The sequence below is a fragment of the Puntigrus tetrazona genome, chromosome 25, assembly GCF_018831695.1.
Source record: "Puntigrus tetrazona isolate hp1 chromosome 25, ASM1883169v1, whole genome shotgun sequence".
Lineage (NCBI taxonomy): Eukaryota > Metazoa > Chordata > Actinopteri > Cypriniformes > Cyprinidae > Puntigrus > Puntigrus tetrazona.
The window spans coordinates 6,471,082-6,495,476 of record NC_056723.1 but is presented as its reverse complement, the minus strand read 5'-3'; the positions used below and the strand labels follow the sequence as shown (position 1 = coordinate 6,495,476).

At 37.3% G+C, this 24,395-nt stretch overlaps 2 protein-coding genes and 1 long non-coding RNA gene across 6 annotated transcripts; 2 read left to right on the top strand and 1 right to left on the bottom strand.

The window, feature by feature from the left end:
* Positions 1 to 273: 273 nt before the first annotated feature.
* Positions 274 to 1,118, bottom strand: LOC122330388. Its single transcript, XR_006248007.1, has 4 exons — positions 1,084 to 1,118; positions 926 to 994; positions 772 to 852; positions 274 to 602 (listed from the first exon to the last, which is right to left on the bottom strand). It is a non-coding gene; the product is annotated as an uncharacterized LOC122330388 (long non-coding RNA).
* A 6,675-nt stretch (positions 1,119 to 7,793) lies between these two features.
* uba2 (ubiquitin-like modifier activating enzyme 2) lies at positions 7,794 to 14,145 on the top strand. 2 transcript variants are annotated; one of them, XM_043227490.1, is made up of 17 exons: positions 7,794 to 8,126; positions 8,964 to 9,047; positions 9,123 to 9,193; positions 9,325 to 9,389; positions 9,485 to 9,585; positions 9,692 to 9,813; positions 10,696 to 10,763; positions 10,938 to 11,059; positions 11,155 to 11,254; positions 11,349 to 11,500; positions 11,588 to 11,681; positions 11,925 to 12,037; positions 12,560 to 12,715; positions 12,814 to 12,910; positions 13,005 to 13,110; positions 13,189 to 13,328; positions 13,424 to 14,145. In XM_043227490.1, exons 1-17 carry the CDS (start codon positions 7,809 to 7,811, stop codon positions 13,615 to 13,617), a joined length of 2,103 nt encoding a protein of 700 aa, XP_043083425.1. In that variant the 5' UTR covers positions 7,794 to 7,808; the 3' UTR covers positions 13,618 to 14,145. The 2 variants fall into 2 exon arrangements, with proteins under 2 accessions (XP_043083425.1, XP_043083424.1); XM_043227489.1 differs by having other exon boundaries at positions 13,421 to 14,145.
* Positions 14,146 to 15,583: 1,438 nt separating this feature from the next.
* ca5a (carbonic anhydrase Va) lies at positions 15,584 to 23,596 on the top strand. 3 transcript variants are annotated; one of them, XM_043227492.1, is made up of 8 exons: positions 15,584 to 15,826; positions 15,900 to 16,056; positions 18,252 to 18,449; positions 18,760 to 18,878; positions 19,533 to 19,628; positions 19,716 to 19,778; positions 19,937 to 20,095; positions 21,093 to 23,596. In XM_043227492.1, exons 2-8 carry the CDS (start codon positions 15,915 to 15,917, stop codon positions 21,243 to 21,245), a joined length of 930 nt encoding a protein of 309 aa, XP_043083427.1. In that variant the 5' UTR covers positions 15,584 to 15,826; positions 15,900 to 15,914; the 3' UTR covers positions 21,246 to 23,596. The 3 variants fall into 3 exon arrangements, with proteins under 3 accessions (XP_043083427.1, XP_043083426.1, XP_043083429.1); XM_043227491.1 differs by having other exon boundaries at positions 15,585 to 16,056; XM_043227494.1 differs by lacking the exons at positions 15,584 to 15,826; positions 15,900 to 16,056 and adding an exon at positions 17,874 to 18,046.
* Positions 23,597 to 24,395: the final 799 nt, after the last annotated feature.

Here is a 24,395-nt window from a genome sequence, read left to right as displayed (position 1 = left end):
TAACTTTTTTCCCTTCTTAAAATCATTAAATTCATTATTTTTTCCACTAACTAGCTAATATGTGAGGCAACCCAAATCATTACCAATATCGAGGCAAAATGGCACTGTGCATGATGCCAGAATGTTCTGTGAGTCATCATTATGCCAGACATTTCAGCAGGATGTTTTACTTTATACAATTTTTTTTTCCTTTTACTATGTCTGCCACTTCAATCATTAATGAAGACAGTACAATGGTTACTGAACAGAGAACCTGGAATGACACACAACCTGAGCCTGGACCACAGATACAGTTTAACCTGGCTCACAGCCGAACATGGGCCAAGGTGGAGATGACTATAGGGATCCTCATATCTCAGTTTCAGTGTCTGCGTGGGCTCCGGGTTACATGCGACATTATAGTGGCTTGTGTTGTGCTTCACAATATTGCCACTATAAGAGGAAAGAGCCACCCTCCTTGTATTGAGGAAGATGGCCCAGAGGAACACCTACAGATTTTACAGGCCAACAGAGACAGACGACTTTTCAGAGACAGAATCTGTCAAAATTACTTTTATTATTTTTTTTGCACTGGTCTGCCAGGCAGTTTATTTCTTTATTTCCTGAAAAACAATAAAAGTAAAATTCAATAAAATGTTTTTTTATATTGCTTTATACATACATACATGCACACACACATTTATATACATATACATATACACGCACACACACACACACACACACACACACACGAGATTGTTTGGTCAGACAATATAATTAAAATATGGACACCTGGAGACAAATTGTTATCCTGCTTAGATTGTGTGCTGAGGTTGAAGGACCCTCATCTGTGGGCAAATCCCTAGGTGTGTACTGTGAAAGGACAATGACAGTTTGTTACTCTAATGCAAAAAGGGGCAATACATTATAACGGTTTGCATCATACCTCAGTGGATCTACCAGCATTGTCCACTTCTGTCACAGCAGATGTGGTCTCTTCGTCGTCATCTTCATCCTACAGGAGAAATATTCAAGTATACATTATCTGGCAAAAAAATAAATAAAATAAAAGCAACTAAAGGTACCTGACAACAAATCACTTACAGCTGTGACAGACTGTAAAGTTTCTGGAGGGTCCAGAAGGAATCCGTCCATCAGTATCTATAAGATCACACAACCCATAAAATTTCAATATTATCAAAGAAAATAATATGAAAAGAAAAGTAAATGTCAGTCTAAGATCACAGTAGCCTATACATCATATGCAGTTAAATAAAATAAGCCTACATAAAAAAATTATTTTGTTCAAAAAGCCTTTAAGTAACAAAGATTATTAGAACTACCCCCTGGAATGTCAGCAACCACTGGGCGCCTTTTATTAAGGGACAGAGCAAGCTCCTCAGATGGGGTGAGGGGTGGTGGTGGTGGTGGTGGTGTTAATGGTGGTGGTGTTTCCATGTGGTGGTGATGGTGGTGGTGGACGTGGTCCATTGAAAACGTGGTGGTGGTGGTGGTCCATGGTGGTGGTGGTGGTGGTGGTGTAATGGTGGTGATGGTCTTCTCAGGTGTTTGGTGGTGGTGGTGGTGATGGTCGTGGTGGTGGTGGTGGTGGTGGTGGTGGTGGTCAAATGGTAAATGGTGGTGGTGGTCTGGTGGTGGTGGTGGTGGTGGTGGTGGTGGTGGTGCAGTTTAATACATATTGGTGGTGGGTAGTGGTGGTGCCAAGTTGTTAGACGGTCTTCAGTCTTGAATATACTATATCCTGAATACAGAATTGAGGGAACATTATACCTTCTAGCAGTACTATGTGTGTGTGTATGATCTCTGATCTAAATGCCACGGAGACGCCTGTGCATACAAAGAGCTGTTTTTTCATACTTCATTATTTTGCATTGTAATAAAATGGAAGCCAATACTAAATTTGTAATTTAGTACACACACGCATTTACTCTGTCTGTTATTTTTGGCAAGCCAACTTCTTCTTTAGCTGATGCAGCTGTATTGCTTCTTTTTACATTATTGGCTTAAACTCCTCATGGGGCAATGTGCATTAAAACCTCCAACTCTGCTCTGTGAAATACGCGCTCTTTTTACGCTTTGTGTTTCCATGGTGACTCGTGAAATTGGCGATCCATTGAAAACGCTCTTTATATAGACACCGTGCACAAACTCATTAACTCTGGGTAACCAGTTGGAGGTTGATTAAACTAACTCTTCTCAGGTGTTTTGGAATCGACATACTCATGGTATGGTTTGGACATTCAGTATCTTGCAGTATTTATAAGATACAAAACATTTCATCAAAGAATAATTGAACATAGCAATAGCAGTATTTTTTGTGTGTATGTTTTCAATTCTGACTTTTTAGTGCATTCTGAACCCAAGTCTCATCCGGTTTCCACAATATTCTGCTTTTGGTGTTTTAATCCTGTGGGTGAAAATTTATATAAGTAAATTTATTATTTCTTATTATATTTTAGATAATTTTTATAAATGATATATGACTTAAATATATACACAACGCCAGCACAGGCAAAATGAACTTGTCCTCCAAGCACTCACAATTCTTTGGGGAGGAATTTTGAAGTCGATAAAATTGAAGCAACAAACCTCAGGAACTGCTTGGGCCTCTGCTTTTGGAGCGATACAAATATATATATATATATATATACACATATACACACACACATACATACATGATGCATATATATATATATATAAATATATATATATATATATATATATATATATATATATATATATATATATATAGATATATATATACACATATATATATATATATATATATACACACACATAACCTTATATTTTATTAGCCTATGAGCTGCTCAATTACTTATGCTTCAAAAAGTAAAGGTCCTTTCTACAACATAATGAAGGATCTTATCTGACTTAATCAGTTCTGTTGCTCACACAAGAGTATAAAGTACATTGAACATGCAAAAGTTTCCACTATGTGTTACCTGGCTGTATGCATTTTAGTTTCAAATTTAACTGAAACTTTGTCTTATATACTTAGATGAGTTTAGTCAGAAGCAAAAATGTGTTTCAAGAGAACTTACGTTGAGTTGGTGGTCGTGGTGGTGGTGGTGGTGGTCGTGGTGGTGGACCCCTGCTAGTTAGACGGTCTTCAGTCTCGAATGTACTATATCCTGAATACAGAATTGAGGGAACATTATACCTTCTCTACTATGTGTGTGTATGAACTCTGACCTAAATGCCACGGAGACGCCTTGTGCGTACAAAGAGCTGTTTTGTCATACTTCATTATTTTGCATTATAATAAAACGGGAGCCAATACTAAATTTGTAATTTAATACACTCACACATTTACTCTGTCTGTTATTTTTTGGCAAGCCAACTCTCTTGCTTTAGCTAATGCAGCTGTATTGCTTCTTTTTAATATTATTGGCTTAAACTCCTCATAAGCGTGTATTAAAACCTCCAACTCTGCCTCTGTGAAATACGCCGCTCTCTTTTTTACGCTTTGTGTTTCCATAGTGACTCGTGAAACTGGTGATCCATTGAAAACGTCTTTATATATGCACCGTGCACGCTCATTAACTCTGGGTAACCAGTTGGAGTTTGATTAAACTAACTCTTCTCAGGTGTTTTGGAACCGACATACTCATGGTATGCCTGTTTGGGGTAAATCAACCCATAGGTTATGATTTATCAAATGGTAAATTAACCAAGCTTTCTGAAATACCACCCAGGTAATCTCAATGCATTTAATATGTATTTGCGTAGATTGAGTCAAGTTGAAAAGAGTTTGGACATTCAGCATCTTGCAGTATTTATAAGATACAAAACATTTCATTAAAGAATAATTGAACATAGCAATAGCAGTATTTTTTGTGTGTATGTTTTCAATTCTGACTTTTTAGTGCATTCTGAACCCAAGTCTCATCCGGTTTCCCACAAAAAGTTCTGTTCATTTTGTTGTTTTAATCCTGTGGGTGAAAATTTATGCTGGGCAAATTTATTATTTCTTATTATATTTTAGATAATTTTCTAAATGATATATGACTTAAATACTTACACAACGCCAGCGACGGAGCAATGTGAACCTGTCCTCCAAGCACTCACAATAATCTTTGACCGGTGAATTTTTGCGGAGTGGTTGCCGAACAAACCTCAGGAACTGCTTGGGCCTCTGCTTTTGGAGCGATACAAATATATATATACGCAAACCTTATATTTTATTAGCCTATGAGCTGCTCAATTGCTTATGCTTCAAAATAAAGGTCCTTTCTACAACCATAAAGGATCTTATCTGGACGGTTAATCAGTTCTGTTGCTCACACGAGAATATAAAGTACATTGAACATGCAAAAGTTTCCACTATGTGTTACCTGGCTGTATGCATTTTAGTTTAAATTTAACTGAAACTTTGTCTTATATACTTAGATGACTTCAGTCAGAAGCAAAACTGTGTTTCAAGAGAACTTACGTTGAGCCTCAGAAGCGCAGGTCATCAGCAGGACCAGTCCAAACACCAGACACATAGAAGTCGCCCTCATGGTTTCTGTTCTGAAGTTGATCTTCAAGCTTTGATAATGAGCTGTTACAGTTGTCTGAGACAATTTGAGTCTGCACCACATTTTAAATGCTTTTCACCCCAAAAGTGAAGATGTGGTGGTGTCATGCTGTCATGCTGAGGGGTTGGTTTTCAATGGCAGGGACTGAGGGACTCGTCAGAGTTGAAGAAACCCAGTCTAAAGCATTCAGAAACTCAAATTGTGCACAAGGTTCACCTTCCAGCAGGACAATGACCCTAAGTGGCTTATAGACAACTCTGTTAAGGGTGTTAAGTTAAGGGTATGAATGCTTATTACTTCCTTTAGTTTTTTTATATTTAACAAATGTGCAAAGTTGTGACAATTCTGTTTTTGCTTTGTCAGCACGATGTTTATACAGCAGATGAATGTTGAAAGTTATTTAAAAGGAAATGGGTATGAATACTTTTGCAAGGCTACTTTTGCAAGGCATTGTGTGTCTACACACACACACATATATATATATATATATATATATATATATATATATATATATATTACGTATTATTTAATCAAATGTAATTATTTGCCATGTTGTAGTTAATAATTTAAAACTATTATATGTATTTTAATATAAACTTTTGTTATATTTCATAAAAATTATAAATATTAAATATTTGCATCAAAATATAAAAACTTATAATTATTATTGTTATGCTATACTAATACATTTAGATAAATTAAATTTGAATTTATACAAAATTATTTTATTTTTAGATTATTAATGTTTGACTTATTATTATTATTATTATTATTATTATTATTATTATTATTATTATTATTATTATTATTGACGATTATTGTAAGGCGTGTGAAAATATTTTTATCAAAATGTATGTAGACAGTGGTTAACTGATTATCTTTGTCAAACATGTATCTGTCATTGATCTGTTGAACCTGTTGATGTGGTGATCTTAGATCTGTAATACAAAGTTCTCAGTGTTTATGAGGTTTCTTTTTTTTATATACAGCGTCGGTCTTCTGTAGAAACCATGGAAAGTTGTGTGAAGTTATAAGATGAAGGTGATGCATCTCAGCAAACATTAGCTCAGCTCGATAACGATCAAGATCTTCATGTGCAGCACCTCCGACTTGTGGTTTTTTTGTACGACATGTACCCTCATTCTCATTTGCAGTAAATAGCACACACTCAAATACTCTATGTAGACGCATACGTCTGTATCAGGCGCATAATAATAGCTTACAAACTCTACTTTAATTGTTTCCACCAGTATTCAAAATAAACTGGAGACCATACACCAGGAAGGTTTTGGTGATTGAAAGAATAGACGTTCGGACTAAAATGATTTAAAGTAAAGTGAATGAAAGACCGGACTGATTCAGCAGAACATCAAAACCTCTGAGGAAACCACCGGCGCTGTGCAATTTTTATTTCTTTAGTAACTGACATCGGAAATGTTAATTTGCTTCGTAAGTGTAAAGTGTGACTCATTTTGACTTGAGGTGCCTAGTGTTACATAGTGATCATAGTGATATACAATCAACACCTTATTACTCACACAAACTACTGTTAGATTTGATTCACTCAGCCTGCCTTTCACGTTTACTACAAGCAATATAAAGGTTTCTCTATATACTTTTTATTTCTATATGTAATTACAGTACAAAGGCGTTCACTTAATCTACGTTCATTTTGACTTTCTTGAATTCAACTCCCCTTAAAGAATTGGTTTCATTTTTTTCTCTTTTTTTGGTCATGAGAGCAGGGTGTGCAATTCAGTTCACTAGAAAAGACATCCTTATTCTGAGAATAACACCTCTCTGACTTCACAACTATTCTTCAGTGGCTATTTAATGCACAGCAATTGTGATCTATATCTATTGTGAATTCACAGAATTGTGATCTATATCTATATATATGGATTTTTCACTCTCTAAAGTGAACTGCACTTTGTAGGGAATGAAGGTGTAGTATATATATATATATATATATATATATATATATATATATATATATATATATATATATATATATATATATATATATATGCTTGTGTGTGTGCACCTGGTATTTATCACGTTAACCAAATGTCCCCACAAGGATAGGACTACCAGTAAATTTTGACCTTGTGGATACATTTTTAGGTCCCCATGAGGAAAGAAGTTTATAAAACATACAGGTTTCATTTTTAGAAAAACAATTGTCAAAAATGGTCAACAGTTTCCTGTAAGGGGTAGGTTTAGGTATAGGACAACAACACATACAGTCTGTACAATATAAAAACCAATACGCCTATGGAAAGTCCCCCTACAACACGTGTGTGTATGGTTAGAAATGAACTTATACATGAAATGTTAAATGATTAGTTAAATGAAAATTACCTAAGAATTTATTCACCCCCAAGCCATCCTAGAAGTATATGAATTTCTTCTTTCATTGAACACAGTCAGAGTTTATATACACCTAGAACAGGGTAATTATGAGGTAATTTTCATTTTTGCGTGAACTATTCCTTTAACTTTCATTCTATTTCTATTCTTTATTTTTATCTAAATAAACAATTAAATAAATAAACAATAGAAGTAATACAATATCAAAAATACTGATTTGTTTTATTCAAAAGCAATACACGTACATATACACGTTTCCATGAAGATTTTTAAGGGAGTAATGTTCTGTAAATTGCTAAATGATTAAATCAACACTGAATCATTATATTAGGCTATTTGTTTATTTTTTATTTTGTATTTCTGTATATTGCTATTCAATATACAGTATTTACGTCTATTTAAATATACATAAAAAGCATCAAAGGTAATGCATATATATATATATATATATATATATATATATATATATATATATATATATATATATATATATATATATATATATATATATATATGTTATTTTTTTACTACAATAGTAATATTGAATGATACTAAAGTCTCACTTAACTACTTAACACTATCAATCATTTATTAGTAGTCACAACCACTTTTGATTTATATATATATATATATATATATATATATATATATATATATATATATATTATACTATATTTTTTTTTTTTTTTTTTTTTTTTTTAATGTTAACATTAATTCACTAGCTCGAATAAACAATAAACTATTTTATTTTTTACAAAGTAATATTAGCAATGAATGACAATTGCTATTGAATAAAATGCATAGCTAGGCCTTTTAGCTGAATTGTAAATCATGTTAGCTAACGCATTTGCAAATTTTATCCTGATTTAAATATTTGTGCGTCTCCTTTCACTTGACATGTCTTTAGGATTTATTCAGTCACGTCTCCAGCTCAGCCGCTCCAGCAGAGGTCGCCAGTTAAACCAGCTGCGCGTTCTTTCACAGCGCGCCCGTTCTCTGCGCATGCGCGAGCCTCTTCCCTCCCCGCAGGATCAAACCGCTGCCTGTCCGCGCCGCCGAAACGCCGAGCCGACAATGGCACAACTGGTGGGACCTCTCCGCAAAGAGCTCGCCGACTCCCTGTCCTCCTGCCGGGTGCTGGTGGTCGGCGCGGGAGGCATCGGCTGCGAGCTGCTGAAAAACCTGGTGCTCACCGGCTTTAAGAATATTGAAGTGGTAAGTTGGAAGAAGGCGGACTCTCTTTGTGCTGCATCAGTCAGGCCCCATTATCACAGATCTTCACTTCTAACATCCCGAAATCAAAACGAAAGTCGCGACTTGCGTCCGTTACGCGTTGCGTTGAGTTTTTAAATGAACGCGGTGCTTTTCGTCCAGTTCTAAACGTATTATCCAGCCCTTTTCTTTCGCGCCATGTTTTGTGCGATACCGTGTCCCTTGAAAACATTGACCAATGTGGCCACACTTTAATACGGCGTGCTGTGGTTATTGTTCCTTGCGTTTGAGAAAAGAGTAGTTTAAAATGCAAAAACGCCTTAATATTGCAAACCTGATACCATACAAAGTGTTATTTATTGTAAACAACATCGTGCCGTCGTCTCTAATTGTAAGGTTTGTTATGATGCAGCTTCCGTTGTGTCTATGCAAAAGTAACAGGATTGATATCATTATAGTTTCAGCCATCATTCATCTTGCAATGCACACTAGGTTATGAATCTGTTTAATAGCAGGACATTTCACATAGCCTATATAGTTTTAAATAAACAGTTGTTTAGTGTACTAAATCTTGAGTTGAGGTAAAATTGTAACCTGACAAAGTAAAATTTCTCAAATGGTACTAAAGCATTTATTACCTGCAAAGATGATGCTGATGATATGTGTTTTTATTTATGCAATTAAATGTTAGTGGCAAGAATTGACTTTTTAGGGTGTTCTATAAGGACTTTAAAATGCATGACTGAAATAAGTAGTAATAATCTCAGCATTAATAAAACAGAAAATTATCGTAAACAAAGACCGTTATTATCCACTATTTTGAACTATCCTCATTTACAGATCGATCTGGACACCATTGACGTCAGCAACCTTAACAGACAGTTCCTGTTTCAGAAGAAACATGTTGGAAAGTCTAAAGCTCAGGTAAATGGTGTAACTGACTTCAACACGAACGGTTTCGAAATCCGTATGAGACATGAACTTATTAGCGTGTTTCAGGTTGCCAAGGAGAGCGTGCTGCGGTTCTGTCCATCTGCGAACATCACTGCCTACCATGACAGCATCATGAAGTGAGTTTGGTTACATTATTACCAAGAGAAAGGCTTGGCTTATGTGCATTTCAAAATACAGTTTGTGTGTGTGGATGCTATCTAAAAGCACTAAAGTTTGATGCACACATTTTTTTTGTTGTGCTTCGCAGCCCAGACTACAACGTGGAATTCTTCCGAAATTTCCAGCTCGTCATGAATGCTTTGGACAACAGAGGTATGATTTTTTTTTTTCAGCAGTCTCTGGTAGGAATGCTACCTTTCTAAAATATCCATCTAAACGCGTCTTTTCTTTTTCTGTTCTCTCTGCAGCGGCCAGGAATCACGTCAACAGGATGTGTTTGGCTGCTGACATTCCCCTCATTGAGAGCGGCACAGCTGGCTATCTGGGACAAGTCACCGTTATCAAGAAGGCAAGGCTCTTCTTTTAAATCAACAGCTCTTTTTGGCACATGCATGCTGTATCGCCTCAATGTGACGCCGTTGGCATCCGCGTTTTGTGAATCGCCCCAATTCCAGGGTCAGACGGAGTGCTACGAGTGCCAGCCCAAACCTACGCAGAAAACCTTCCCAGGTTGCACCATTCGCAACACGCCCTCAGAACCCATTCACTGCATCGTGTGGGCCAAATATCTCTTCAAGTAAGTTCTCTGCACCAGCACGTCTCCTTCAAACGGAATTAGACTCGGCTTAGTTCTGAAATTGCAGTTTATATTGTTTTCAGTGTTCAAGGATGGCATTGCTTAAAATGTTAGTGCACTTTCCACAAACAATACTGTATGCATTAATGTGCGTGTCTGTGCAGCGTCTCTAATTATTAGGATTAATTACTTCAGAAACATTACCACGTTGTAGCCTTTTTAAATACTGCTGTTATGTTATTAATGCATAGTGTTGGTAGCATTGACAAGTTTTCAGAATTCTTTTTATGGCTTTAATTGTTAATCAAAAAAGATGCCTAATTGATTAATCTAATAAAATTATTAATTTTTTTTTTACGTTTTGATAGGGTGCTATTACCCCCACCCAACTTTTATGTATATATTTTTTCATAATATCATAAATGGTGGAAATCAATTTAATTCATACTAAAAGAACAAAATGTAACAGATTTACAATATCAACTGTACATGGATTAACATTTTTTTTAATATTCCTTAAAGGATGCAGTTTTAATAACCATATAAACTATATTTTAATATTACTTTTAGAAGTCCTTTCTGCTCTACAATAGCAAAATATTTTTGTCATTTTTTTATTGTGCTGGGTTGTAGTAAAGACCTTTTGATGCTCTGTATGTGATGCTCATCATTACTTTTAGCTTGTTAATGAGAGCTAATTTAATTATTGTCCTCTGTATACATGTCATTTTGAGTAATTTTATCTGCTTTTGTGTATTTGGTTTTGTTTGTAAATCTTTTCTTGTTCCCATTCAGCTTTTGGCATGAAGATAGCCTTAGACGCTGATGTGGCAATAAACATCAACAACTTACTAACACGTCATTTTTGAATTGCTTCCATAGTCAGCTTTTTGGTGAGGAGGATGCAGATCAGGAGGTGTCACCTGACACAGCTGACCCTGAGGCTGCTTGTGAGTAATCACATCTGCAACTTACTTACTTTACTACTTCAGTGGTGGCCATTCTTTTTGTGGTGATAAATATGCTTGAATGAGATATAAATGTGTGATTTAGTGTTCTGTGTGCATGCAAGTGTAACACAAGTTTGAGTTACAACGTTTTGATGAGAAGTCGTTTGACTACAGGGAACCCTGCAGACGCAGCAGCCCGAGCCACAGCCTCCGATCAGGATGGAGACATCAAGCGAGTGTCTACTAAAGAGTGGGCTCGATCCACGGGCTACGATCCTGTTAAACTCTTCAACAAGGTTGCTAGGTCTTTTTTATGTACGACATTACTTCATTACCCAGGCTGTTGTTTTTAGAACTAGTCTAAAAGTCATCATCTTGTGCTTCCTTTCAGCTTTTTAAAGATGACATCATGTATCTGTTGACCATGGATAAGTTGTGGAAGAAGAGAAAAGCCCCATTACCTCTAGATTGGACTGAAATCCAGCAGACTGGTGTGTATCTGTTCTGGAATTGTCGAGTTATATAAATACATAAGTTTAAAAGACGTGTTAATGTGGCTGTGTTTTGTGTGTGTGTGTGTGAAAGAATGTTCTCAGGAGGAGGCCTGTGGCACAGGTCTGAAGGACCAGCAGGTGTTGGGCGTTCAAGGTTACGCTCAGCTCTTCCACCGCAGTGTGGAAACACTCCGATCTCAGCTGACAGAGAAGGGTGATGGTGCAGAGCTAGTCTGGGACAAGGTGAGAACTTTTTTTTTTTTCATTTTTTTTTTTTCTGGAAGAAATTGTGATGTTCGGTGTGAACTTTGTTTGTGCTGTTGTTTTCAGGATGATCCTCCAGCCATGGACTTCGTAACAGCAGCCTCAAATTTGCGCATGAACGTCTTCAGCATGAACATGAAAAGCCGCTTTGATGTCAAATGTAAGTGTTTGGATGGCTGTATTGATACTATTTCCTTAACTTATTTGAAATAATTTTTTTAGTTGGTGCTTAATTTTTTTTTTTTATATATTAGTTGTCCTGTTTATGGCTTAATACTTTTATAAAAGCTTTATTTACCAAGATCTCCACTTCAAATTAACGTATTATAGCCTTGGCAATTAAACATTAGTTCATAATCAAATGTTTCAATAAAAGGGTAAACTGTGATGCCTTTTCATTTAGCCATGGCGGGGAACATCATTCCAGCAATAGCCACCACTAATGCAGTCATCGCTGGTCTCATTGTTATGGAGGCTCTGAAGATTCTCAACTCAGACTTCGAGCAGTGTCGCACGGTAACTTTAGGCTGTTGCTCCTTTGACACTTTGTGATGAATTGCATCATGTTCTGTCTGATCTAACACATCTTTGCATTTGTTTTTCTCACTTGGTTTAAGATGATTACATCTCAGCAAAAAACTTCAATCATGACCTTTCTGAACTGACCCTGTTTTTGAAAGTCTTGTCAAGTGGTGTAGGTGGAAGTTATAAGGCCTGTCCAAATACTCACACTTGTGGTCTTTGCATTTGTCTACTTGCATGACCCGTTTCCTGCCGTAGTAGTTAAGGCTTTTGAGGTTATAGTACATTAAAGTATGAACTTGTATGTCAAGTGGCTTGTTAATGTGAAAAAAATAAATAAATAAACAAAAAACATTACTTATATGGGAGTTTTTTTGCAAAATTGGCGCATTACTATTGGGATTTTTAATTCACAACTTGAATTTGCCCACTTAATGGAAATAATGCAAACCTACTTCCATATTCCTATGGCCCATAGCCTTACTCCTATGTTGTTGTCTGTTCTTTTTTTTGAAGATCTTCCTGAATAAGCAGCCAAACCCCAGGAAAAAGCTTCTTGTACCATGTGCACTGGACCCTCCCAATGCCAGCTGTTACGTGTGTGCCAGCAAACCTGAGGTCACAGTCAAACTCAATGTGCACAAGACCATTGTGCAAGCTCTTCAGGACAAGGTGCCAGTATTTTTTTTATCCAAAAACCTTGATCTTTGTATTCTCTCAAAGAGATTCAAGTCTGGTTTGAGTATTTATTCATGGCGTTGCTTTTTCAGATACTGAAGGAGAAGTTTGGCATGGTGGCACCAGATGTGCAAATAGAAGATGGAAAAGGAACGATCCTCATCTCTTCAGAGGAAGGAGAGACTGAAGGTGTGAATTGAGTCGGCCCCTAGAGGGCATCTTTTCCTACTATAACATATTCTGTGCTTTGTTTTAAAGTGCTGGGCTCTCTGTTTCTCTGCAGCAAACAATAACAAGTTTTTGTCTGACTTTGGGATTCGGAATGGGAGCCGTCTTCAAGCAGATGATTTCCTGCAGGATTACACTCTCATAGTCAATGTAATTCACAGGTCAGCGAGGCCTCATTTAGCTTAAAGAACGATACTTTGGGTTTCTTTATATTAAAATGTATGTTGCATTTATTGCAGCGAGGAATTGGAAAAGGATGTCGAGTTTGAAGTAGTAGGTGACGCCCCAGATAAGGCGCCCGCACCAAGTGCCCCAGAAGAAGGGAAAAACATTGCCAACGGGAACAAAGATTCTGCCCAGCCGTCTACCTCATCTAAAGGTAAGAAAACCTCATTCTTTAAAAGCTAAACATCTCGTTTAGTTTTTTACGGACGAGAAAGTTTAAGTCATGTACTTTTCTCATGTTTCCAGCAGCTGCAGAGGACGATGATGTCCTTATCGTAGACTCGGACGAAGAACCGTCCTCGAGCACCATGGACGCTTCCCAGGAGTCTAGTAACCGCAAGAGGAAGCATCATGATGCTGATACAGATGACGCTGCGTCCAAGCGCAAGCGCCTCGACCAGCAGCCGGCCGATGATGATGAAGACATCATCGCTCTTGACTAGCGCCATTGACAAGATTTCACCTGCCCACAATAGAGGATTTTCCTCCAGTTGAATTTTTGTACGGTTTCTCTTACCAAACATGTAAATATATCTGTACAATAAGGTTCAAGCTCAATGGATGTCGTCTTTTCCTTCTGTCCTTTGTTTTTGGGAACAGAAAACGGCTGGTTTATGAACTACACTCGGTTAGGTTTTCCTCAAGATGGATAAAATGCTTTTCAACTTTGTATTTTTTACAACGCGTGTGTCTTCGTATTTTGCAGTGGTTTAGAAAGGCTGACAAAAGTGCTCACGGTATTTGGATGCGTTTGTTTTTTTTTAATTTTATCTTCAAAACCATATTCCATATTTATTACAGGTTGTTTTTGTTGACAGCCTCGGTAATATTTCTGATCACCAAATCATTTTACAGTAACAATGTATTACTGTATGATGGCTTGTATGTCTTCTGTTGCATTGCTTTAGAACCACAAAGAAAAATATTGTGAGTTACCTTTTTTTAAGAAAATACATTCAGACAACTATTTACATCTGTGTTTTATTCTTATTTTAGTCTTTACTTGGGTAGTATAAATGAGCCCATTCCTCATTGACTGAGCAGCTGAGTAAACTAGGGCATTATTTCATTGACCTTTATTTACAATGAAAGCTAAAAGGGTACAATGTCCTAATTGTGCGTTGTTTACATTAGAACGTTTGACGTAAGAACGTTCTGTTTTCACTTGTTGCTCACGTAGATGTCAGAGTCCACCGTTCACGTGGTATTTGTCGTCACTAGGGTTCATCCAAGATGCTACATGACATGTCAACCCTTCCCCTAGTTGGCTCTTCGAGTAAAATGCAAAACTTAAGTGGCAATTGTAAACGGCTTATTTGTTCACGATCCTTCTCGCGATGTGAGCAAATACTGCGCAGAAAAACCTCACTGACAAGGAGTTGAATGCCTTCTGGTGTCCAGTTCGGAGATACGTTATTAAGGGTTTGAATGAGTGCACTTCATAGTGTCTCGGACAAATTTCTGTCCCTTTGTAAATTATGAGTCGTTTTTTTTTCCACGAATCGGTTCGCATAACCGGTTTTGTTCCGAACATTGGCACAATTCAATTGCATTTTATTAATATGTGCTGATTTTCCATTGCGTGGTGTAAATGATTTCAGTATTATTGTGAAAACAACAAAAAAAACAGCACTCTGTTATGAGCGTGCGTGTATACATGCATACATACAAGTATGTCTATATATAAAATAACGTTTTTCTTCCGATATGTTTTATTAATGGTGTTTTTTTTTATTTATTTATTCGCAATCATCTTTCCCGGTTCACTTTGTCTAGAACTTCATTTAGAGCCTGGGTGTAATTTGAATTTACAATAAATTATATTAAACTGAATTATATTACAAAATCATCACTAACACGTCTTAATAACGTGCAGTTTTATCGGTTATATGAACCGATTCATGAAAAAGCAAATATTACCCAGAGTTATATAATCTGGGTAATGGCAACAATCATTTTATTGAAATATAATGCATATTAAAATCATTTACATCACTGAAAGGAAACTTCGTGTCTTAAAATATAAAATGCAATTTTATCAGTAAAAAAAATATATATATATATATATAATAATTTTTACTGAATCGCTCATATAGCTGATAAAATTGTGTGTGTGTATATATATATATATATATATATATATATATATATATATATATATATATATATATATATATATATATTTTTTTTTTTTTTTTGTAATTATTTTATTTAAAAAAATTTTTTTCACTATTATTACGCAGTTTGCATATTATGAATGGGTAATACTATTGTAGATAAGACTTGAATATGACTTAACCATCTCGTGTCCCTCCTCTGCATATAGTTAAACCCTAACGCCCCTCAGTGGATGAAGCTGATTGGATTGAGTTTCGACACCCGACCCCCAACTGGACGTGGTCCTCCATTTTATCCCCTTTTATCGGGATATTTAAACCTGTTCGCCCACAAGCGCGTTATTTTCGTCCTACTGTCTCGACTGCAAACAAAAGCCGCGAGCTCCCACACAATTGGAAACGTCTAGATCATCGCTCGGGGTTTGGTGGGTGTTGCTAACCAGCCCTTTTTACCTTCGTCCGCCAATCATTAGGGTGCGAGTTGAGTGTTTTTGGCACGAGAGCGCACGCAGAAGACAGTACTTCACATGCCGTGGTGCGACGCCCTCCATTAATCAAGCTTTTGGTTTAACGCGAGTCGGTTTTTGATCCCGTATAATTCGTTTTAGACTGTAAAAGCAAACATGGTGACACTGACAGCGATCGTCGCGCCTCTCGGTCGGAAGATACACAGGCATCTGGTGAAGCATGTCAGGAGCCAGCGCTGGATTCCCGCTCGGGCATGCAACTTATCTGCATGCTCCAGCAAATTACTTCTCAGTCAAGGTTAGTGCGGTTTTTTTTCTGTAACCTTTTTGGTTTGTGTCACGATAGAAATCCCACCACCTTGTTTTGGCGACTGGTCTCTTTGTTGGTCTTTTTTGCGCGCTGTTTCCACTACTAGGGTTTATTACAGATGCTGTAATCTCCTTTATGACTCGGTCGACGGTTATACGGTTACAGTATATATGTTTATTATCAGCGAAAACGCCTTCTTGGAGGACTTCCGGGTTTTGGGTGAATTGGAATGTTTGCATGAAACGCAGCGGGAAATGACCCGTGCATGTTTTAGCAAGCTGCGGTGGTTTATCGTGTTTTGATCTCGAGTGTCATCATTAAGGATGTATGTACTTAGCCCATTCATTTACTTCGTGCTCTACATGTTTCACATGTCACTTGTTTTTTCCGCAAGCTCCGCCCACTAGATATGGGCCGTGTTTATGATGTCTGCGAAACATTCATTGAAAACGGCCTTGAAGAAGCAATATAAGTCACATGAGACCGAGTATATTTAATTATAGGGAAAATAAAACCGTTTCCCCCTCCATGAGAGCTTTTAAAAAGAATGTATTTTTTTTTTTTTTTTTAAAAAAAAAGCATCAGTGTGTCTTTGTTGGTTTGTTTTTAATAGTTACTAATAAGCAAACCAAGCAGATAAAGAAATTCAAATAAGGTACAAGATATTACCTGAAACTTGTAAAATGTAAAGTACTTGTCTAGCCTTTTCAGTGCATTAAATGCGCTTTATATATATATATATATATATATATATATATATATATATATATATATATATATATATATATATATATATATATATATATATTAGTAAGTATGTGTGTGTGTGTGTGTATATATGTATAATTTTTGCAAGAAAAAGTGGGTAAAACGGTTCTAAACTTAGGCTAAACGAAGTTTGCACTTATTGGAAGTAGTTATAAAATTCAATTTCATAATTCTTCATAACCATGCTATAAATGCAAGATTGATCAGTATCATATTCTTGTGTATTTCTGTAACTGTTATTTATACTCATATCTTTACTGTGCGATTAGCAGTAGCTTATAGCTGTAATTTATATTGTGTAGACTTTATCTTATCTAAACCGGATTGGTTTATGAACAAATAATGCCCAGTCTTTTCCGTTTTTTAATACATCTCACGAAAGCCACATCAGTGCATAGACCCATTAAACTTTAATAAGTAAAGGTTACACGGTTAATTGTTGGAATGAGTAAACATTAACAAAGGGGAAAAAAATAGAATAATTTTATCGACTGTGGTCTGCGAGCTATGATTTGGGGATAGAAAATAACAGAGTAAACATCCCAAATCAACTTTATTATAAAATTTGGACCTCCAAGACTAAGCTTAAATGAGCACGCCTTTTGATATTTTATAACAGAGTTATAGTTCAAGAACCCATGCTGTGTTTGCTTTCCATAAAATGGGTCAGCACGGTTGTAATCCCTCTTTGCTAGACCACTTAAATGGCTGACAGGAATTATAGTAAAGGCCATTTTTAATCTCATGAAAGGCAGTTGGTCACATACTCTGGCTGCTTTTATTCAACTCCTTTTGTAGAATCTAGAGCATGTGACCACAATCCAAGCAGTTATTGTGTAAGACGAGCTTCTTGCTGCATAAAAGAGCTCTTACATGTTTGCACAAGGATCGTCCATAACATTCTAAAGGGAAAGTCTATTCATAAAGGTGGCTGACCGTCTTCCTGTGCAGCTCCACAGTCAGTTTTTCCCCCGACATTCCACATGCCAGGGTTTTTTTTTTTTTTTTGAATCATCGAGTCACAGAAGGAAGCATATTTTCTTCTCGAGTTTCACTTCTCTAATACTTTCCAGAAGGGTGGCTCGTCTGCTTTTTGTGCTGCTTTGCGTTTCTTTTTGCTGTTTTTTTTTTTTTCCTTTTTGGATTAAGCATTTAATTTCAGAGCAAATGTGTAACTCAACGCACGATGCTGCACTTTGTGCTGTAAAATGTAGGTATCTATCTATCAGTCTATCTATCTGTTTATCTCCTTGGTTGTACAATGTACATTCTGCCTGCTTGGACAGTATTTTGTGGCATTAAGCTTGCACTTGCATATTTTTGATGGCTGAAATGCTGCGTAGATGATAGGTTTAAAATGCAGCCTTAGTTTTACCCTGGGTTTTCTTTGTCTTGACCGGTAATTTTCTTCGCAGTGCATCCAATGTGGCAGGAGCCGCTCGCCATCCCCGGTGGAGATCGCCAGTCGCCTATTGACATTGTGGTGCGTAAAAGCATCTTTGATCCACAGCTCAGACCTCTGAAGGTAAAATATGACCCAAGGACCTGCCAGCAGATCTGGAATAATGGCTACTCGTTTCTGGTTGAGTACGACGACACAACTGACAAATCCAGTAAGTTACTTTAATCATCTTAACAACACAATCGTCCATAGTTGGGACAAAAAAACTCTTCTGAAAGAAGATCTCATATTAACTAAAACTAGCAACTGTATTACTTTGGTGGAGACTATGCTTACGGAGTTTGTAAGGGAAATAATATTTATGCTAGGTTTGTCCAAGTAGGAATTTTCAGTGGTTTTAACTGTGATACAAAGAACAAGGCAAAATGTATTTATTTTTTAAAAATTGTACTCGTCTCATACACCGCCTGAAATGTTCTGTGGTTTGGGGAAACTGTAAACTGAAATAACTCTCTTTTTAGCTCTGAAAGGAGGACCTCTGGAGGATCAGTTCAGACTGTGTCAGTTTCATTTTCACTGGGGGGAGAACAACGCCTGGGGCTCTGAACACTCCATAGACCGCCGCCTTTACCCTGCTGAGGTATTTTTAGTACTTTTTAACACACAATCCCTCCGTTACTACCATATCCATCTTTTCGAGCCATCTGCAAGTCGTTTTTTCTATAAGGAAGTATTTCTCTCTTGCGTCACAGACAAGAGGGTGGAGACTTTACCGTTAGGAATGATCTGCGCTTCCTATTGTGAGATAGTCACCTCGATGAACATGTGGCACTTATCCAAGACAAGTACACTGTACTGCTTTAACTCAGAGCCAATTACATAAGCAGACATGTGTGAGTGACCGTACTGTGCCAAAAAGCCAAAGTTACCTTTGTTAGTGCTGGTGAGAATGTGACCTTCTTGCTGCTCTCAACACTACTTTAGCTCTACTTATTTGTCTCTGAGTGTGCGTGTGTAACAGCTCAAATTTCAGCCCTGTAAACGTATCCTGTATTGCGTAAAGTGGTTTTATTCCCGCCTCCTTGGTTGAATCTAAGCGCTCCAGAATGAATGGAGTTCTGTCCGTTTCTATCGCGGCATGTCAAAAGCACAAAACCTAGCCGTGTTCAACTGAGGGATTGTGTAACAACATGAGCAACTGTAGTAACTTGAACCAAATGAAAGGCATTATGAGAAATGCCGATCAGTTTCATTCATATCCTCATGGGTGTGTATCTTTTCTGTGTATTTACAGCTCCACCTTGTTCACTGGAACTCTGACAAGTACAGTTTGTTTGAGGAGGCTGTTATTGAGGAGAATGGACTAGCGGTTATTGGAGTCTTTCTGAAGGTACTGATGTGTGTAATTATTATCAGATTTAGTTTTAAATCTTTTAAGATTAGTAGGCTTTTGTAACTGCAAAACTGTTTTCCACAGATTGGAAAGAGACACGAGGGTTTGCAGAAACTGGTGGACGCCCTGCCTGCAGTCAGGCACAAGGCAAGTCATTAATCGTTATGTTTTGTACACACTGAGTTTTGGCTTTGTCATGAGATTAGGAGAATATTTTGGAAACAGTGCGATTAGGAATAAACTTGTTGCATAAGTTTTGTTTTGCGATTTCGCAGTATGTAATATCCTCATCCTTTTACATCCAGGATAGCGTGGTAGAGTTCACCAAGTTCGACGCTGCGTGTCTCCTCCCGGAGAACGTGGATGACTATTGGACATACGCAGGTTCTCTGACCACTCCTCCTCTCACTGAGGCGGTGACATGGATTGTGATGAAACAGCACATTGAAGTCAGTCATGATCAGGTAGGAGGCTGATGTGATTGGGGAAATAAAGTGGATGTTTATTCCTGACAGCAAATTTAACAGTACTGGCCAACTTATCTTATAAGACTAGTTCAGATAGAAAAATATATTTTTGCAAATGGATGTAATTGTGTAATAAGAATTAAACAATTACAAGTTCACGCAAAAATTCAATTCTGCCATGAATTATTCACCCTCGTGTTGTTCCGAACGCGTTTTTAGGATATTTTTGATGAATTCTGACCCTGCATGGATAGCAACTTCAGCCTTTGACTCACATTCGTTGAACCACTGATATCACCTTGACACTTTTAGCATAGTAGTTGGGCTGCTTTGTTGCTTCAATGGGCCAAATTGATTTCTTACCGTAAGCAAACCACTCAGTTTTCAGTTGGGACCACCTTGTACGGCCAGTCCTGTACAGATTATTTTGGTGTGCATCCAAGCGACAGTGTTGCGTTCATACGACCATTTGAATCAAACTAAATCTGAAAACACATGAGGTTAAAGTAGGAATACTCCAAATGAGCAAGATTTGTTAATTTTCTTCAAAAATGAACCCCTTAATTCTAAACGTGACATGCAGAGCCGTAGGTTATGCACAGCTAGGAACAGTGCAGGGTTTGCTGGACATTTGCATTTAATACTCGTCATTTGTTTTCAAATGGGCTCATATTCAATGTTAAGAATTTTAAATTCCGAATGTACATGAGCCTTCAAAAAATAGCTGATGAATGCCATAAATCCATGCTTTGAGACACCGCTCATGCTGGCATTCTGAACTCTGCTGGGAGTCTGTTTGTTATTCCAACTTCATGTTTCACTGCTCCATGGTAACCAGGGAAATGGAATGGAAAAACCCATCTGGCCGACTGCTGACATCTGTTTTCTCCATCTTTTACATACAAATTATGTTTGGCTCTCATTTAAAATGCCTTTATTTTCACGTGTTCCCTATTTTTTTACATATTCTCATACCTTTTTGTCTCCTTCTCAGTTGGCAGTGTTTCGAAGCTTGTTGTTCACATCGGCAGAAGAGCAGGTGCAGAGAAGTATGGTCAACAACTTCCGCGTTCAGCAGGCTTTGAAGGGACGGGCCGTCCGCTCTTCTTTCACCCCCTTCCTTCACGATGCACCATCTATGAAGTAGCAACAAAACTCAGTGAACCTCCAAAACAAGCACAGATTGTGGACTGCTGATATCCGTAATGTCTTAACAGAGTTTCTAAAAATGTTTTCACTGTTTCCAACCAGGCATTTAGATATATAATTTGGAGAGATTTCATTGAAAGGGATTAACAAAGATGTAGTTTAGTTATTGAAGAACCGGTTTATTCCTGTGACAAAAGGTACATGCAAGTATTGAAAATAATACTAGAATTCTAAGAAATTCTAATTTCAGAATGAAACGCACATTTCCTTTCAATATTGTAGCAAAGGGTGTCCACTTTTGAGGACAAACAGCCCCCTCTTGTGGATAACTGACAATGCAAATTAGGTGTGTGTAGGGGGTATTCAATAGTTACTGCGAGGGAATTTCTTTTATGCATAAACTGCACAATGCCTTTCACTTTTGATTGGTTTTTAGATATTAAACAATCCTAAATATTTTCAGAAGATGTAATATACATGTAGATAATAAATTGGAAATATTTTAAGGCTACGTTTAAATACTGTAGTATAAATAAGACTAGAAATATAGCCTTTATGAACCTGCACTAGACGTTTAGAGGCGTGAAAGAAAGAGATGTAGATTAATGCGCACAATTGTTTAGCAAAGATGCATTACTGTACTTGCTGTGTATTTCAGATTTGTATAGAATAGATTATAATCACCAGTGCCTTTTTCATTGTTCTCAGTTATCTGATCAACTGCACAAGTGGTTGGCCATAATTGCCTTTCGGGCAAAATGTGTGCCTCCAGTTCAAATCTTTTATAGTGGTTGCTCTCATCCATTAAGCTCGTGATCATAATTGTTCATCTGTGGATCTTTAGTGTATTTAGTGTCATTGAACTTAAAAGTAATAACAGAGAAATTCTCTTTATATAAGAATGTCTTGTAAAATGTATTTGGGAGCACCTGGATGTGTCTTTCCACTCTATGTCATGAAGTACCATTGATAGGGAGACCGCCATTTTCGAACATGTGTACTTTATGTAATTTCTCCACTAGAGGCACACATGAGACCAGGCACAATTTAGAAATGAGATCTACGGTAAGACCAATTGATTGTTACAGTTCAGTTTTGGTGCATTCCGTTTTCCTTTTAAGCGCCTTCCTTTAAAATCAGACATTAAGATTGTGTGAAACGTCAAGGAACTGTAGCGTTATTTATCTGTAAATGAATGGTGCATTTACATTATGGTTTTACATGCATTCAGTTTGATATCTAGAAGAAGGTTGAGTAACATCAATGTTCAGTTGTTTCAGGGAGATGCAGAAACGGCAGAAGTTCTGCCAGCTTTGTAATTGCCAAGAGACGCTGGTCTCTTTGTGACGGTTGAATAACAATGTACTTGTATGAACTGTCCCTCAAGTGGCCTCTCGTTTGAATGGGCCACCTGGTTTCCTCCCTTTTGGGTTCGTGGTTGAAATTCAGAGTGATACTAACTAGACTGGAAAGCTGGAATCGCACTGTACTAACACTAGGTTACATAGAGACTGGGATCCATTCCCTACACCTGCCCAAGTCTAAGCTGCTCTCAGAGTCGTGAACATTCTTTCACATCAGGAGGCTCTGGAACAATGTTTTCTCATTGAAGCAGAGTTTGAAGAGCGTGTGCAGATACCTTTGTTTGAATTTGAATTATGCAGTGGATGAATTATAATTTGTGATTATTCTGACTGTTTTTGCTGTAATGGGTTGGCATGAGGGAAATGGATTTAGTTTTTTTTTTTCTCCACACCCTTAAGGTACCTCTTTCCTCTGTTTTTGACATTTTGAGTTGCTAAAGGCCTTTCGTTTTTAAGGGAAATTAGTAATCGCAGTTTAACACTAATACTAGTTTTGATTTAAAAACAGCCTCGTCACTTATCTTTTCATAACTGTCACCTATGCTGCCTTTTATACATTTTATTATGCAAATGTATGCAGAACTTTAATACGTCTCCTATGTTGTATTGCATGCAAACACTGTGTTTTATTCATTTATTTTATTTTCATGGGACTTTTTACATTTGGGCCATTTTTGGTTGATTTAGTTTTGTTTTACTTTTGGGCGGACACAAGCATGTGTCCTATGGATATAGACAGGAAGAGGGTGGTTCCGGAGGTTTATGGGGGCCCCATCCCAGCAAGTGTTGTTGCACCAGGTGCTGGTTTGGTCCGGATCAGCTGCACAAAAAGTGTGTGTTTTGGCAGACTAAGCAGAGGGGGAGCCTAAAGATCCAGAGGTGAATGTCAACAAATGCACAATGTACCTTCTCATTCATGCTGTCTGATGTTGTGTATTAACATTTTAATGTGTAAAAATGAAATTAAACAGTATATTTTAAGCTACGCCTCGGTGGAATCCAAGTTATTCACCTTTTGTCAAGTTCTCAAACAAATTTTTGTTAACTCTTATTAACTGATTTGTTTTGTTCTTCTCCAAGGGTAAAGATTCCATTCAATAAACCCTAAACGGTGGAGAGCAAGTTTCACATCAGTTGGAGCTAGACAGCACCTCAAAAAAACAAGCGCCGGAGAATAAGGCCAGGGTGTGGGTGTTTAGAAAGGCTGGGGAACCTGGATTGAGTTTTGTCTCAAACTTGGTTCAAAAGGATTCCGTTCCGTGTTTGTTGATCTTGGCTGCGTGAGTTACAAAAATGGGACGAGACACTGGGTTTTTGCGTATCCCAAACACTCCACGGTTTCCCATCATTGTGTAAAAGCATTTGGGAACGCGCTCTTTGAGCTCTACAGGAAAAACAAACTATAGGTGAATTGATTAAAGAGCAAAAGATCAAGACGTCTTCTTTGAAAAATGCTGGAGACGGGTCACAGTTGTAATCAATAAAAAGATGTTATGCAGCTGTGGACCATCTCAAGGGAAAGAGGACACTGGTGTGTTCTGTGGTCTATTTAGCTGATGATCAGACATTTCTAATTGAATGGAAGCCGCTAATGTCAGGCTGCTTCCTTTACTATGGTTTTGTTCTTCAATGTTTTTGCAGGTTGTTATTATTAGACAAAAAGAAAACTCCATTCAGTCCTATTTTCTTTCTATAAACAGGAACCTATGGATAAAAGATGTTCCTCAGAACTCCAATCCAGTTGCTTTCCTCTTTAAATCAAACAAACTGGTGGGGGTGGGGTG